Source organism: Melozone crissalis, unplaced genomic scaffold (assembly GCF_028551555.1).
Source record: "Melozone crissalis strain CALT ecotype California unplaced genomic scaffold, PUWL_Pcris_2 ptg000023l_1, whole genome shotgun sequence".
In the NCBI taxonomy this organism is placed as follows: Eukaryota; Metazoa; Chordata; class Aves; order Passeriformes; family Passerellidae; genus Melozone; species Melozone crissalis.
Genome location: NW_026535801.1, coordinates 23,103,995 through 23,119,748, shown reverse-complemented (window position 1 = coordinate 23,119,748; position 15,754 = coordinate 23,103,995). Strand labels below are relative to the sequence as shown.

The following is a 15,754-nucleotide window of genomic DNA, read 5'->3' as shown; positions in this document are numbered from 1 at the left end:
GCTGAATAGCATTCTGACAACAAAACAGGGATCTACATCCCAGCAAATGAACATCAACAGTATGAAATGGTTTTTGGAGTCTCAAAATTGAACACCTGTAAACTGTTTGTTTTTCTTTGCTCTGTACAATTTAAGGTACTGAAGTTCTCAAATCAGATATTCACATGCTGGAAGTTTTACTAAGCAAATCCTCTTGGTAAAAGAAGTGGTTTTCTATTCTGAACTAATAGAATTGGGAATGGGAAGAGGGAATTGTTTTCAGGTGTGTTTAGTATTTTAGCAGGTTTGCCATCTTACCGGCTCTCCATTCAAGCGATGAGCTTCTACCAACTCTAGGAACACAGACACACGATCACTTGCATCAATTTCAATACTTTTTCCTTTTGTTTTTGAGGAAGCTATAGGCTTTCTCATTCCAGGCAAATTCCTTGCCATCTGTAAGGTTTTAATAGCTTCTGATATTTCTCCCACCTTCTTTTGGGTTTGGGCCTTAATTAAGTGATACATAGGATGTTCTCTCACCTTAAAAAAGAACAAGATAAAGAGTTTCCAAGTTTTACTTGATGTAAAGTATTCAAACCCCTTGCAAGATTGTTTTGACTTTGGAAAGAAACTTTGGTTTCTTTTTTTCCTCCAAATATACACAAATTCAATTTCAGAAATTTACTTACAAAATTATAAGAATTGTGAAGAGTACGCAAACTAGTAATTTAGTAAGTTTTTTAAGTACAAAGAAACTATTACAAGGGATGAGGCTTTGGGACAGAACAACATTAATCACTGCTTTATTTTAAACTAGACTGAGTTTTAAGGTATTCTGAATGTCTCCCACATTGCTGCATGCACACTTCACCAGGCTATTAATTAGAGGAAATAAACAATCATTATTTGGCACAAGTCCTGCATTCCATTCTTCACATGAAACAAAAAGTCTGTAAGAGAAATACAGCTCTGTGAAATGGCAAGGACCTCAGTTAGGTAGCTAATTAGATATAAATCTTCAGCTTTCAGGTATCACTTGGAGAAAGGAACTAAGATGGGACATGCTTGCAAAGAAATGGCAGCTTCCAGCTAAGTTGTCTCAAGACACTTGGGCACAACTCAGACCTAATGAGTGGGGGGGGTGTGTGTGTGTGTGTACTGTGTTCCCAACTCTCTGCTAATCCTACATGACAACAAATCAAAAATCCCATACTGTAATGTGTAAGACCCATGAAATGTGACTTGTGAGGTGTTAGTTTTGCCTTCATGGTCATTTATTTGATAAATATTCAGATATCACACTCATATAAACATTTAGATATTAAATTTGTAGCAGAAGAATTATAAAAAGTTCAGTTGAAAACTATTATATACAAAAACATACAACTTCAGATGACTGACTGAATAAAATTGTTTCGTTCCTTTGTTAAACTTACCTCAAAATTATGGCTTAGACAAAGTTCCAAGGACTGAGAACATAGCTTGATATTGTTTTGAGCCAAATACACCTGGGCCATCAGTAAATGTGCCTCTGCATAAGAGGGGTTCCTTTCCAGACAGTAATATAAATTACTATGGGCTGCTTCAATATCCCCTAGGAAGTGGGGAAAGGAAGGGAAAGTGAAAAAGCAGTTGATTTTATATATATATATATATATATATATATATATATATATATATATATATATATATATATAAAATATATATGTTATATACATAGCATTTTTATTTGCCTTTTTTTTAAAATAAATGTCAGCATCCAGTGAATAAACTCATATACAAAGCATTCTAAGGTTATGACATGAAATCAAAAGCAGGTCAAAGGTATGGTATTGCTCCCTCTGTAAATCATCCAATAAATTAACTTTTTGGGAAACAGTAGATAAATAATACTTATTTATAGGTCTGTAAAATTAAGATACTCTCATATAAAAGGCAAAGAAATGAAGAGCAAATGTTCTTCACTTAATTGTTATATAGTATTCTGCAGTGAAAGAAAAATATTCATTATTATTTACAGGTGTGAAATTAATTTTTTATATTAAATAAACTAAGGAGGTAGTTAACTACCTATTCATATAACTATTACCTGACAAGTACTTCACTTTTGCAAATAAAAAGACAGCTTGTTGAAGACCAGGCACAGTTTTTACAACAGTTTCAAGAACTGAAGCACAGTGCTTGAGAAGTGGTGAAGGAGACTGCCCAGGACTTGCAGGCTAGGAGCAAAAATACCAAGTAAGTAATAAAAAAAGAAGGACAACAAGCTAACAAAAACCAGCATTTGAGTCAACAGGGTTTTGATTTACATTTCATTTTAAGTCTGAGCTTCACTTTCAACTCCAATAAGCATTAGCAAAGCCTTGCCATTTCCTTCAGGCAATGCAGCTGTTGTTGAGAAGAAATATAAAAAACATTTGAAATTTAATGGGGCAACTTCTTGATATCAGCAGGAACACAAGACAGTCTCAGACTTCAAGACAATTAAACAGTTTAGACCTGACATACACAGAAGAGTCAGGCCATAAATACTTGGTTACACATTCTGAATTACCAGGCCAACATAGCATTACCATGAATTAAATTTCAACAAAGCTGAAGTTGGAACAAATGATGAGAAGGTTGAGAAGAAAAGGTTCTGCTCCTGTCATGCCTACCCTCATCCCATACCAAAGAACATATTCATACTGCTACCAACAAACTGAAAACACAAGCTGAAAAACAGCTGCTCCCATGCAAACTGCCAGTACAATATACCATGTTTCAATTGCTCTTTATCAGAAACATTAATCCTTTCCCTCTATTACTTTAGCCAATTGCTGGTTTATACATAAAAAAAGGAAAAGGTCATTCTGCTCACATTCTGTCCTAAGCATCACTCTGTTCACAAATAGTATTTTCACAGGACCCAAAACCAAAATGGAAGCCTCCACCAACTAGCTAACTCCACACTTTCAAACACCTGTGGTCCTTTTTTTGCAATAAAGAGATAAAGGAAACTTCAGCGAAAGCCTGTCTTTTCTTCTGAAAACCTTTCTATGGACAAAAATGCAGAAAAGCAGTTTTAACTCCAAACTAAAAACCATCATTGCTGTTCAGTATTTCTGGAACATATCCCAGGGAAATCTTCAGATAAGAGCATAACATCACAGAATGTCACCTCCTATCATGACCATCTGTAACATGAAAATGTCACTGCTACTGATGTTTTAGACTTTCAAATATTGTCATTTTCTTATAGATGGTGAGACAGCTCACAACAATGGAAAACTACTTGTTTTCCTGTTAAGATTATAAAACTCTACATAAACATATTTATGGAAAAGTTCTATAACTAGGCTAGAAATAATGACAGATAACAGAAGTCAGCTCCCAGCTATTTCAGAAGAATACTCTGTTTAAGGAAGGCACTATTTAAAGAAACTTTTAATGTGTTTCTTCTGCTTTAAAGATGTCAGATCCCCATTCAATTTATTAAGTTCTACATGCCTTTGTTGCTAAAACTAGAGCACACAAATTGAGCCACAGAAAATTAAGCCACCTAAGTAAGTGAGATTTTTCACTGGAATAAACAATAATATAAAGAGGCACTATTCCACTGATTTTTACCAACATGCAAAAGAAAGAATTTACATCTATTGAAAAAATATCCTAAGCCAACAAAAATATTTCATGGACAGGGTCGTCAGTGTGAACATCCTAGTTTCATAATGTGATAGCTCTAGTCACTGTGTCATTACACTTTCCTAAGAGATACTAAGAGAGTGCAACTACACACACAGAATGCATTGAATAAATATCCCAAGTTTCCTCAGGTGTCATTACTGCCACTTGCTCACATCACAAAATGCCTATTTTTATCATTACTTTGACTAAAAAGTGGTGTAATATCCCAAACCATATTCTTACTTCAAATAAATTCACATTTTAAAAGGGAAAATTTTCTATTTTTTTGCTTCATGATTAACTGTTCTCAAAATGAAAAATTCCCATTCTTAGACAGATGCAATCTACAGGTGCTTACCTGTGCTGGACAAAAATTAAGATATTCTCTAATAATTTCTAGCAAGAAATCAGGGTTTAGTTTTTCAAAATATTCCACACCAAGAGGAAATCCATGCAAAGATGAAAAGTGAGTATCCAGAACATCATTCAATAAAGCAAAAATCTCTTCTTGTCTCTTATGTTTTTTCATAGCTAGGACTGCATGCAGGAAAGATAATTCCTACAGAAAAGAAAAAACAAACACAAACCCTCAAACGTTCTGCATATTCCAGATACATTCATCTGTTACTCATGTAATACTACATAATTATTAATGTTAGCCGTTTCTTCTTTATATTTAGGGGTACTCTAAGACATTTAGCATGTTGTAAAGGACACTTGATGATTATTCTATCAATTCATTCCTTTAATTTGTGCAAGAACCTTTACATTTGTCTGATCAAAAAATCCTGGAAATAATTAATATTTTTTCCCTCCCTGACATATCAAAATTATGTTCAGAGAAGAAATACAGCTAGAAAGTGATGTTTTTGCTCTGCAAGCAAACAGCCTGGTTGCCAAGTTAAACAACACACTGACTTAAACAGAAAGAAAAACTGAAAGACTTAACAGTACTCCATCAAGAATGCTCTACTCAAGTGACTGAAATATAGAAGGTGTAACAGAAGGCCACAGTTCAGCTTGTAATCAAAGTGTCTCAGTAAAGAAAGATGCCTCCTACCCCAGATTTCCCAATGGACTGCTGAATTTCATTAAGAAACTCCAACTGATGCTCTGCATCTTCTAATTGCCCTTGCATTAGCTGGCAACGGATAATTCCTGTAACACATGGAAAAACTTTATTGCCAATTCATCCTCCTAGTCAAGCACATGCTTCCTTTTCCAGAACTAACTTTTCCTCTCCTAACTCTTCATAAAGCAGTGACAGGAAAAGAAACAATGGATCAAGACTCATGGTAATGCAAATTTTACATACTCAGAAAAACCTAGGGTAGGTGATACATGATTTACCATTTCAAACTGCTATATAGCATATTAATGTATCAATCTTCAACTGGTTCTAGACTAAGCAGAAACACAATAAAGTCTGGCTTCTAAATTCAGAACAAGTACAAGAAGGAAAACAACCTCAAGCACACACACAAACCATTCCTGCAATCTAAAGTTTTAATACTGTTTAAGGCCATAGCACAGTCAAGGAGGAAAAAAATACAGGGGAAAATCTGACAGGCAAGTATCACATATTTACTCTCCATTTTCTTGATACATATGAGACTTACTATAAAGTGGGAGTTTTTTGGATGCAACACATATCTAAAGTATGATGCTTTGACTTGATTATGTTTTTCAAGCTAATTTGGACAAAACAAGGACATGGGCAGCTTGTTCCATCATGCCATTGATTTTCTTATTTTTGTAATGGCTAAGAGTTCTCTAGTTCTTTGGTACTACAGAAATTAAATAATAAAGTCAGTACAATACAGCAAAATGTCTGTTCTACTATTACTTTGAGAGCTCTAATTTAGAACAGAAAAGATTAATTTTTTAATAAACAAGACCAAAAGACATATTCAGTAAGGAGACACTGTTGCCACAAGGAAGAAAGCACACAACGAATCTGAGTAAACAACCCAGTGCTCCTGTTCTAACAGCTCTGGATTTTCCTGGTACCAGTAATAGGAAAATTTCACCAAAAAACATTGTCTAGTAAAAACCAAAAGGAAGTGTAAGACCTTACCAGTTAGTGCACAAACACTTGTTTCATCAAGTGTCATAGCAGTCTTGTACCATTTTTGAGCTTCTTTCACTTTCCCTTGTAAGATCATTTGGTAGCCAAGTTCAGTAGCAAATTCTGCATTGTCAGATGCCAAATCAAATGCTCTTTGTACTAAGGTCTGTGTGTGCTGAAGGATGAGCTGGTTCCGGCCACACTAATGGTAAGAACAATCTTTAAGCCTTAAGCTTTTCTTAAGTTCTGGATTCAATTAGACAAACACACTGAATATAGCCAGAGCAGTAGAGATAACATCATCTCATGTAAGAATAAATTAGCCTGCAGTAATTCTATAAAAACCGTGACATTAACGTGGGATGGATTCAAACATAAATATACAATACCATACAATAACTAATAGTTGCTTTGAGTGATTCTTTATAGCAACTTTTGATAAATACAAAGATTAAAGAAACCTTCACTTTCAAGGTTACGTGATTAACCTTGTCAGTTTCATACAGTAAGAAGATGGCTGGTAAACATTTGAGTGTATTCTCACTGTTTCTCACTTAACAGCAAGGAGTAAAACCATTTTTGGAATGAGACGGCTTAAACATTGTAATTCATGCTGAATATAAGACTTGAAAAATGTGGTTACCTAGCCTACATGAGTTAACCTATTTCAATTGTCCACAATTTTCTACTTTTTAGCGGATATTTAATATCTGCCTACCAAAAAATAGAAGAAAACCAGGATATATAGACAGCTGGATGCTGCTTAAGGAAAAAAAAAAAAGCATACTTACTGTTCTACTGAAAGCTGAAGCCATTTTACAGAATAGCTCAGAATTACGTGGTTCTAATCTATCCAGTGCTTTAATCAGGTCTCCCAGTCTTGCTGAAGCCTTGGAGAAAAAGGAATAATATAATTAATATAATAAGTAATAGAAAGAATTAATAAATTAGGACAATCAAATAGTTTTCACTCTTAACTGCTCACATTTTTACTATGCACTAATATCTTGAAATGTAAATTTGGAGGTTTTCAGGCTGAGTTAGACTTGAGAATTCCTATGCAAATACTTTGGAATAGTAAATGACAATAAAGCAAACCATGTGTCCTTCATCCATGCTGTAAAAAGGTGAAAGGCTTGGGCTAAGTCTGGTATAACAGAGGAGTCCCACAAAGCAAGATAGTCTGAGGAATTTGATCTGTGAATCCTGTTTGGGCTTCAGTGTGATACAGACACACATGCTCAAAAGCAAAGCACTTCCAAGTGCTCAGACTTTTAATGTAACTTCCTCAAAACACCTAAGGGGATTTTTTGGACATACAATAATAGGGTACTCAGGGTTTTTTAATATGAAATGTGTAAATCTAACAGGCTTTGAAATTTATCCCTAGACATGGCTCTCAGTCACATGTGACATTTTACTCCAGAATCTTTAGTTAACACTCTACTATGTCCAGCAAGGCTCCCTCCTGGATGCCTTCAACTGGAGTCAGCAATTCTTACTACTTCTTTGTATTTCCCATGACTGTGCACAAGACTTAAATTTGATTGTAAGGAGTCTAATGACTGAGTTCTTTGCAATAACTAAAATGTGTTAAGCAACATAAATACCTTTTCTTCTACAACTTGAAAATACCTACATCACAATGAAAACACTTTATTTTTTTGCTATCTTTCCACCTAAATTTTACCAGTTTTTGCATGATGAGGAAAAATACAGAATGAATTTTTGGTGACAATTTAGATCAGCTATTTTAGAACTTCTTGAAAAATGGCACAAGTGCTGTACATACAAAATACATGTGTATAGCCCTGTGCAAGAATATGGATCTTGGGAATAGAAGGAAAAATAGCACAGAATGCTTAGAGCTGAAAAAACCCCACAATAATTGTGAAAAAATTGTGAACAAAACACTGGTGTAAAAACTACGACCTGTTTGCAAAAATCTATCACTACAAGACCTCATAATTTCCCTTATGTCAATTAATAGAATATTTTAAAATAATGAAAGGCTTACAACAACTTATGAATTTATCAAAAGAGCATTTATACAAAAAACATCACTTTGATGACTCAAATCAACATGATTCAGTCAGGTATCCAGATCAGATTTCTGTTTGACTTGACACCTGTTCTCTGGAAAGATGAAGGTTAAAAATTATCTCTTCCTTTGCATCCAGAAAACACCACAGCAATAACCTAGAGTAGCCACTCAAATGAGACCAGGTGAATGAACCTATCTCCTGCAGATTAGTGCAGCACAGGACCAGCCAAAGTGTATGAGGAGAATACATAAAGAGGACAGCCTTTGTAGGGACTAGATGCCACATGCATTATGTTGTGCTCACCATTCTGCTCATAAAAAAACTCACCTCAGATATATTTCCTCCCCTGCACAGATGATGCAGGGCCTCCATTCTTATGGCTTCTAAATTGAGGGGATCTTTCTGCAATAGTCTAAAACCAAACAAAAGGTGAATGTAAAGAAACCAAACCAAACACTTGCTCAATCATCTCTTTTATCCGAAAACAGGAATAGGAAAACTTGTATTTTACAGCCATTTTACATCATGGATATCAACTGAAAGGACAGCTCTTATTTCATGCTTAGCTCAAGAAAGATCCTCTTCCATCCAGAATGGATTCACATATTGATGTACCATCCTCACGGAATTGCAAGGCTGGTTTTTAATAAAACTTTATTTACTGGAAATTTATTTTTAAAAAACTGATGCAACTAATGCAGATTCATTAACAATGAATAGAAACCTATCTGCTCTTGTTTCAAAGTGTCCTTTGGGTGTAAACATGGCAAGAAAAGAACTTAGTGGTGTGCTACTTCATACTCAACCTATGTGCTGTTTCAATTGTCTGCTCCCAGTCCTGCAAGGCAAGTTGTAGCTTCATTTTCTTTATGAAAGCAGGAATGAAGTTTGGGAAGTTTGCAATGATCTGGTTCACAATATCCAGAGCTCCTGAGTAATTCTGTCGGACCTCAAAATACTGTGCCTAATGGGAGGAAGAGAAGCCATATCAAGAGCCTGTACTCACACAGGTGAGAAGATTCAGAAATTCTTTCATACAGAAACCAGGAAAAAGAGCTAGAGAGAAAGAGCTCTTTCCTGAAGTAATAGTTTTACCTGAGTATCAACCACAACTAGACATATTGCAACAATCAAATAGCAAAGGATGATGTGTAAAGCCTGGTGTTTGGTAAGTGCTCCGTAACAAAGGTAACTGCAATATTGACAAGTTACTAGTCGTTGTAAGCAAGAAAAAGACAGATGCAGCTGAAGAGTAAAATTGCTTCATTAGGTTTCAAATACCTTTGTATGAAGTATCCCACAATTTTAGGATATTCAACACAACCCACTGATGAACATTTTTTCAAGCTCTGAGGCACGTACCATGCAAAAACCCACTCTCAGCAGGTAACTACTGTTGTTGCCAGATTTAACAATTTTCTAACTGCAATGCAATTTACAGAGTATTCCAAACACAAAACTTTCAGAAGTAAAAAAATCAGAGGCTTCAAATTAATTCCAGTAGAAATAAATTTAGGATTTAAACCCCATTTTACTTTGATGCTTTGAATTTACTTACCAGATTCCAGGTGACTGTATGTGTGCTGTTTTATTTCATCTTTTAAGACAGAAATTATGCAAACACAGATTTTTAGAGTTCATTTTTAAGCCCTAGGGAGGTTCATGTCTGTCTAAACCCTAATTACTAAGTAACTACATTTGATATATACTCTTAATTTAATTCAATGGTCCACATGCAGCCAAGCACACACACCTAACCAAATACCATTGTGCACACTCTCCTAACTTCAGTCTTCTAATACTCATTGAAGAATTTTTCTGCATTTAGCTTTGGAATACTAAACAAACATCATGTTAATGAGTAACAATGTCTGTGGTGTGTAAAGAAAACAATTCATGCCACTCCTTTAATGAAATATAATCAATGATGATTACATGAACACAAATGAACACACAAAACAGACTAATGACAACTTACAAAGAGTGTTGATAATATTCAAAAAATTACACTACAGTGTTTAAATATTGCCTTTTGGCACACAGCAATTCTGTAATGTGCACAGGTGTCCCTATGCAAAAAGGAACGGACTACACACTTTTACATTTTCAAGTGACTTGAAACTCATTTTATACCTATAAATAGAAAGTTTTCTCATGTGCATAGCAAATCCGTAACAACAGTACACATTTAGATTGACTGAATTTAACTATACCTTTCTTTTCACACTGGTGTCTAAAGGACCTGAAAGTACCTACAGGGTCTGAGCTGTACCTCTGTTCCTTGGACCAGCTCATTATGCACTACTCTTATCAGCATCTCTCCAACCTACAAGACTAAGATGACGTTTGGGAAGAGTTAAAAGAGTGAAGTAAACTTACTTTACCAAGCAGTGCAAAAACATCATTGCCTTCCTGTAGTGCTTCATCAAAGTATTTCAGAGCTTTTTTAATGTGAGTTTCTTTCCCACAGGTGAGATCAAGCCATGCCTTCAAAATTAACCCCTGTTAACAAAATACAAATTGGAATTCTTTGCCAACTAGGTAATAGAAAATTGCACTAGATACAATAAGTAGAAATAACCTAAATAGAGGACTTAAGAGTATTTATTTTAAGTGCTTCAGAGGCATAATTATAACCAGTCTTTAGCATAACCTAACACTTGGGTAATTTATTCCAGAGTTAAATTAACCAAATAGTATATTTACTCACAGAATTAGAAAAAAACACCAATGGCACCTAACAAGTCTAACACACTCAGCAGCCAGAACAAAACCTCACAAACATGACTACATTAGACAGAATATTTTCTGCAAACATTTCATCACAAGGTTTTCTTAAGATTTTGTTTATATGAGACACTGAGAAACATAACAGTGCTGCAAAAAGGGAGAACCTTGAGGTTTTTCTTCTACTTTCTGATTTAAAAGAAATTCTTTTATGTGCAAGGCAAAACTCTTGACATTTTTCAGTATTATTAGAAAAAACACCTAAACAATTGAAAGTTGAAGTGTGTATTTTCACTGCAGAACTTACTACTTATAATGAATGAAATTTATTTCTCTTATGTGTTCCAAACATTAATTGTAACTTTAGTAAATAAAATCTATTTTGAAGCATATTTAAAAGTCAAAGGTTAGTAGAAGAGCCATATTTTGTAATTGCTAACAATCAGGGTCATGATTTTGTTATGCAATGGAGACTGAACTTTATACACTCCAACATGTTTTCAAAGAAAGGCAGGTGTTGTACTTCCATACAAGGAATACATAAACTATCTTATCAAAATAAGTGTATACTAAACAAATTATATTTCACCAAGTTTAAAGACACTGAACCACCTCCCAAAAAATCAGATATAAACATTTAAACATAATTTCATACTACCAAACTAGAAACAGAGCTAATCATAAGCAGACTTCTAAAAAAAATTCTATCTATTTAAACACTAATGTACTTATTCTTCTCTATGCATGTGTCTGTAAAAAAATAATTGCTTTGAATATTTTTAAATACTTCAGCTGGAAATATTTCACACTAAATAACATATCCAAACAATTTTTCGTAAGAATAAAAACAAGCAAACAAAATCAAACTACTATTGTTTCAATAAGCAAAGTCATAAATACTGCTGTTTTACCAAAATGACCTATCCTTAGACTTTTTACGAACTACCATACTACTACTATTATTATTATTATTGCTTTGTGAGGTCCTTATTTCTTCATTAATATAAGTTATTTATACATTAGTATAAATTAGCCAATAAATTAGTTCTTATTTAAAATAACTACCAATTTAAATTATTAATGACTGTTAGGTTGAAAGCTAAGCCATTACTTAAATCATATTTTCAGAAACTAATATTTAGAAGAATAGTTGCAGATTTCTAACTCTTGTAATAGATCAAACATAAAACTAAAAATTACAAATTGAACAATGTACTGAACTGAACCATACAGAACATTTTTGTTTGATATTACTGTAAAATAATGTATTCAATGTTGACAACTCTGTCTCAAAGATCTTTAACTACAAAAAATAAGCCAAATTTTTTATGTTTCTCTCCTGGAACTGAAGCTGATACCTCCTTTAAAAAAAATAACATAGTAGGTTTTCAGAAACCTCTTTAGAGATTTAAGATTTTAATAAATTGTAATGTCTGTATATAAGTGCCAAAGACAATGCTATATATACCACTTATTTCAGTGAAACCCTAGGCAAATTTTGCTTTTAACAACAGCTAACAATTTATATTCCCAATGCTCTGTGTATTTTTGAGCCTTCAGATCCAGATGTCTCCCTCTAGTGAGACTATCATGCTTATTTTTTTGCTAGGAATTATGAGGCTTGGTAGCAAGTAGCAATACTGGCTTAAGTGCATATTATTTCCATTTACTGATTTATTTTCATTTATTAAGCCATTATTTATTATTTACTAACTGAAAATTAATATTAGTTAACAAAAAAAACTATGGGAATTTACTCAGCTGCGTCAAATGAATTTACGACAGTTAAGAAGGAAAGTACTAGAACACAAAAAATAGTTCAGGATAACCTCCAAACAGCATTAATGCCACAAGTCTAGCTTCAGAGAATGCATTGTCCTGATAAACATTTACATTACAGAAAGGCAGGAACCAGTTACCTCTTTACCACCACCAGAAACTCTGATCATTCTATCAACGTATTCCCGGGCCTTGTCCTCACGACCAAGGTGCCACAAGAACAGGCCAGCGTAGTACAGAGCCTGCTGTCCCGCTGCTTTGCGCTGCTCCTTCAGCCTGGCGTCCAGCTCCACAATAGCGTCTCGATCTGAAAAGGTTTTGTTCACAGCTCTTGTTGACAGCCTCTCAAATATTATAAAAGAGCAAGTAAGCCAAGGGTTTCCAGAGCAAACACTGCTTCTGTACTGCACATTGATAAACATGCAGACAGCCCCACCCAATCAGTAATATTTAGCAGGTGCAGATGGAAAAGGCAGAAGAGTTCCCAACACCAGGGCTGATGCGGAGGTCCCAGAAATGGTGAAGTCCCAGATGACTGATGGTTAGCCAGCTTGATGTCCTCCAGAAGGGCAGGAAGGGAGACCTGGGAAACTACAGGCCTGTGAACCTGACCCTGGTGTCAGGGAAGGTCATGGGTCAGGTTACAGAGTGCCATCACACAGCACCACCCAGGGGATCAGGACACCCAGGGGATCAGACCTACAGGACACCCACGGGATCAGGACACCCAGGGGATCAGACCTACAGGACACCCAGGGGATCAGACCCAGCCAGGCATTGGGAAAGGCAGAAGCTGCCTGGCCAACCTGATCTGCTGCTGTGACAGTGGTGACACACCTAATGAATGAGGGAAAGGCTCTCACTCTCAGAGAGTCTTGAGATCCACGATAATTTTGCTGTCCTGCAATATTAATCCTCAGGGACTTGAATAAGAGGAATGCCATTAGTCAGAGCTGTTTCACATTAAATTATTTAACAAACTCTCAGCAGCACTTATAAACCTCCATAGTGAGAAAGATACTGCAGCAATAATTTAACAACCACTCAATCTACCTGATAAACCAGCTCTTATTTTGAGAATGTAATTCCTAACAAAATTGTTACAGCTTTTAGACTGGAGAAAGGAATGCGAAAACTCACAAAATTATTTTCTCCATTTATATGGTCAGAATAATTTAAAAGATAGAAATGGCATGGCTTTAAAGACTTTTCAAGTTGACTGAAAACTACAAATATCAGACATGAGTGAACAACAATCACAAGAAGCTTGATTCAAATTTTTTTTTCCTTCGAAGATTCTTCATCACAGTGGATAAGTATGATTTTGTGTGTGGATCTGTTTTATTTTAACATTCACTATTATGCTTCAGAGTTCAGTGGTTTGGTATTTTGTCTACAATCCTGGTAAGCATCACTCAATTCAGTACTAGATCCTATGTCAAATGCAAAGCCAGAGTAAACCTTTTTAACTTAGGCAGAATTAGCCTGCAACCCTCAGGCCTTCACACAGAGCTGTCTAAAACATGAACCAGAATGTCTTAATAGGCATACCTGGATTAGGGCTCTTTTTATGGGCATAAATCAGAGCCATCATTGTACAAAGTGACACCTCAGGTTTGTTTTTAATAGACTCCAGCTGTCGAATACTTTCTTGGACATCACCTAGTTAAAAAAAAAAAGCACAGAACAAGGTATCACACTTCTCAAGACAAAGAATATAATCATCAAACATCAATCTGACTTAAATTTTCCATTCTATTTTTTTTTCCATGCTTTTGTTCCTTATGCATGTATCCACTTTCACTTGTTTGTGCAAGACACAGGAAAGAAAATAGCATCTCAATGCAAATTGAGATTATGCCAACTAATTCTGTGCTAATTCTGCCAACTGTCATAAAGATGAAAATCCTATTTCTTGTTTTATACAGGGCATTGAGCAGCTCTTTTTGCTCTTGTTTCTTTATATAACCAGTATTTTTACCTTATTTGTGTGACTATTTTAATACCAGCAAAATAGCCAGTATCTTGAAAAATGACAAGATTCTTACATAAAAACATCTGAGAGCTTGGGAACAGACACACTCCCTCAAAACCAGCACACCTTCCTAGACTTGTCTCAGCCCTCCCCATGTTCGGTTACTTGTTAATATTTCTGACATCCTTGGAATATACATGTTACTAAGGAAGAGAACAGTATAATTTACTCAAAGATCCCCCCACTAGGTATTAGCTGTCATTTTCCCTGAGACAGAGGATCAACAAAACTAACACAGCTGCTTTGAAGGGAAGAGCTGTTAGCTGGGAGACACTAGTGAGTTTCCGATCAATATGTGTTTCTCACTCGGGTACAATCGCTTTCATTCAAACGGGGAGGAGCGGTGACAGATGCTAACACACGGGTAATTCACTCAACACGGCACACATTCAGACTCCCCAACACCGCTTTTCCCCGCCCAGAGGACTAAGGGCTGAGCTTTGGGAGGCGAGGCGAGGAAGCCCAGCGTTCCGGGAGGCGCGGCCCGCCCCGTTACCTGCCCTCAGCGCGCCGTAGGCCCGGTAGAAGAGGAGCACGGGCTCCGCGCCCAGCCGTGCCAGCGCCTCGTCCGCCGCGGCCCGGGCGTGCTGGAACAGCCCCTCCTGGCAGTAGTAATTGAGCAGCGCCTGGGGGGAAGCGGCCGCGGGTCACCGGTGCCAACGCTTCGCCCCGGGACGGCCCCGGGCACACCGCGCCCACTGCCCCGTCCCGGCCGCCCGCCGTCCCGCCCAGCACCCCCGGCCGCTCCCATCCCTCCCTCCTTCCCAGCCGCTCCCTCCGCCGGGCCGGCGGTGGCGCCCACCTGCTGCACCTCGGCGTCCATCGTCGCTACCCGACGCCACTGCGGGGGGGCTCCGGAAGGGTGAGGGCGGCGCCCTGCCATTGGCTTGGGTGGGAAGGAGGCGGGAGAGACACGGGAAGAGAAACTCCTGGAAGGCGGCGGGCGGGAGCCGCGGGCCGAGCCCGAGCCCGAGCCAGCGCCAGCGCCAGCGCCGGGAGGGAGGCTGCCGGCGCCTCGGCGCCCCCTGGCGGCGCGCAGGCGGCCGTGCCTCGGGAGCGCTCGCAGCCGGGATGGCGAACGGGCGCTTTGGGGATGTGTTTGTGTCCTTGCTTTTCGTGGCTGAACGTACGACTAAGCGGCTCACATTCCATACCTTTCATAGTGTAGCTGAGCACTTCAAGTTACGTGGCACTTCTCTTAGAAATACAATAGCAATAAGGTGAAATCAGAGAGAGAAACACCCACTCCACGTTTCATTCCTCCTGGAGAATTAGACTTGCAAAACTAGTAAAATTAGGGTTTTCCTCTGGAAGTGAAACACCCTCAGCCATAATTTCTAGACACCAGAAAGAGAGGATGCTAAAGAGCATTCCAAAGGAATGGGAGCGCAGTCTGTCCACCAGGAAAGCCGGCAGTGATGCCCCCAGGGACAAGGAGCGGAACCCAACCTG

General features: G+C 37.3%; 1 protein-coding gene across 2 annotated transcripts in view; it reads right to left on the bottom strand.

The window, feature by feature from the left end:
* Window positions 1-15,185, bottom strand: part of TTC21B (tetratricopeptide repeat domain 21B) — a 34,029-nt gene extending 18,844 nt beyond the window's left edge. Inside the window, exons 1-14 of one of the 2 annotated variants that reach the window (XM_054277929.1) lie at window positions 15,105-15,185; window positions 14,799-14,928; window positions 13,819-13,929; window positions 12,408-12,574; window positions 10,141-10,263; window positions 8,568-8,725; window positions 8,089-8,173; window positions 6,508-6,606; window positions 5,726-5,918; window positions 4,709-4,806; window positions 4,007-4,207; window positions 2,072-2,201; window positions 1,419-1,576; window positions 298-522 (exon numbers count right to left, since the gene is read on the bottom strand). In XM_054277929.1, coding sequence (XP_054133904.1) covers window positions 298-522; window positions 1,419-1,576; window positions 2,072-2,201; window positions 4,007-4,207; window positions 4,709-4,806; window positions 5,726-5,918; window positions 6,508-6,606; window positions 8,089-8,173; window positions 8,568-8,725; window positions 10,141-10,263; window positions 12,408-12,574; window positions 13,819-13,929; window positions 14,799-14,928; window positions 15,105-15,185 — 1,959 coding nt within the window. Of the gene's footprint in view, window positions 1-297; window positions 523-1,418; window positions 1,577-2,071; window positions 2,202-4,006; window positions 4,208-4,708; window positions 4,807-5,725; window positions 5,919-6,507; window positions 6,607-8,088; window positions 8,174-8,567; window positions 8,726-10,140; window positions 10,264-12,407; window positions 12,612-13,818; window positions 13,930-14,798; window positions 14,929-15,104 lie in introns of those variants that run through there. The other variant, XM_054277930.1, reaches the window with a different exon arrangement.
* Window positions 15,186-15,754: the final 569 nt, after the last annotated feature.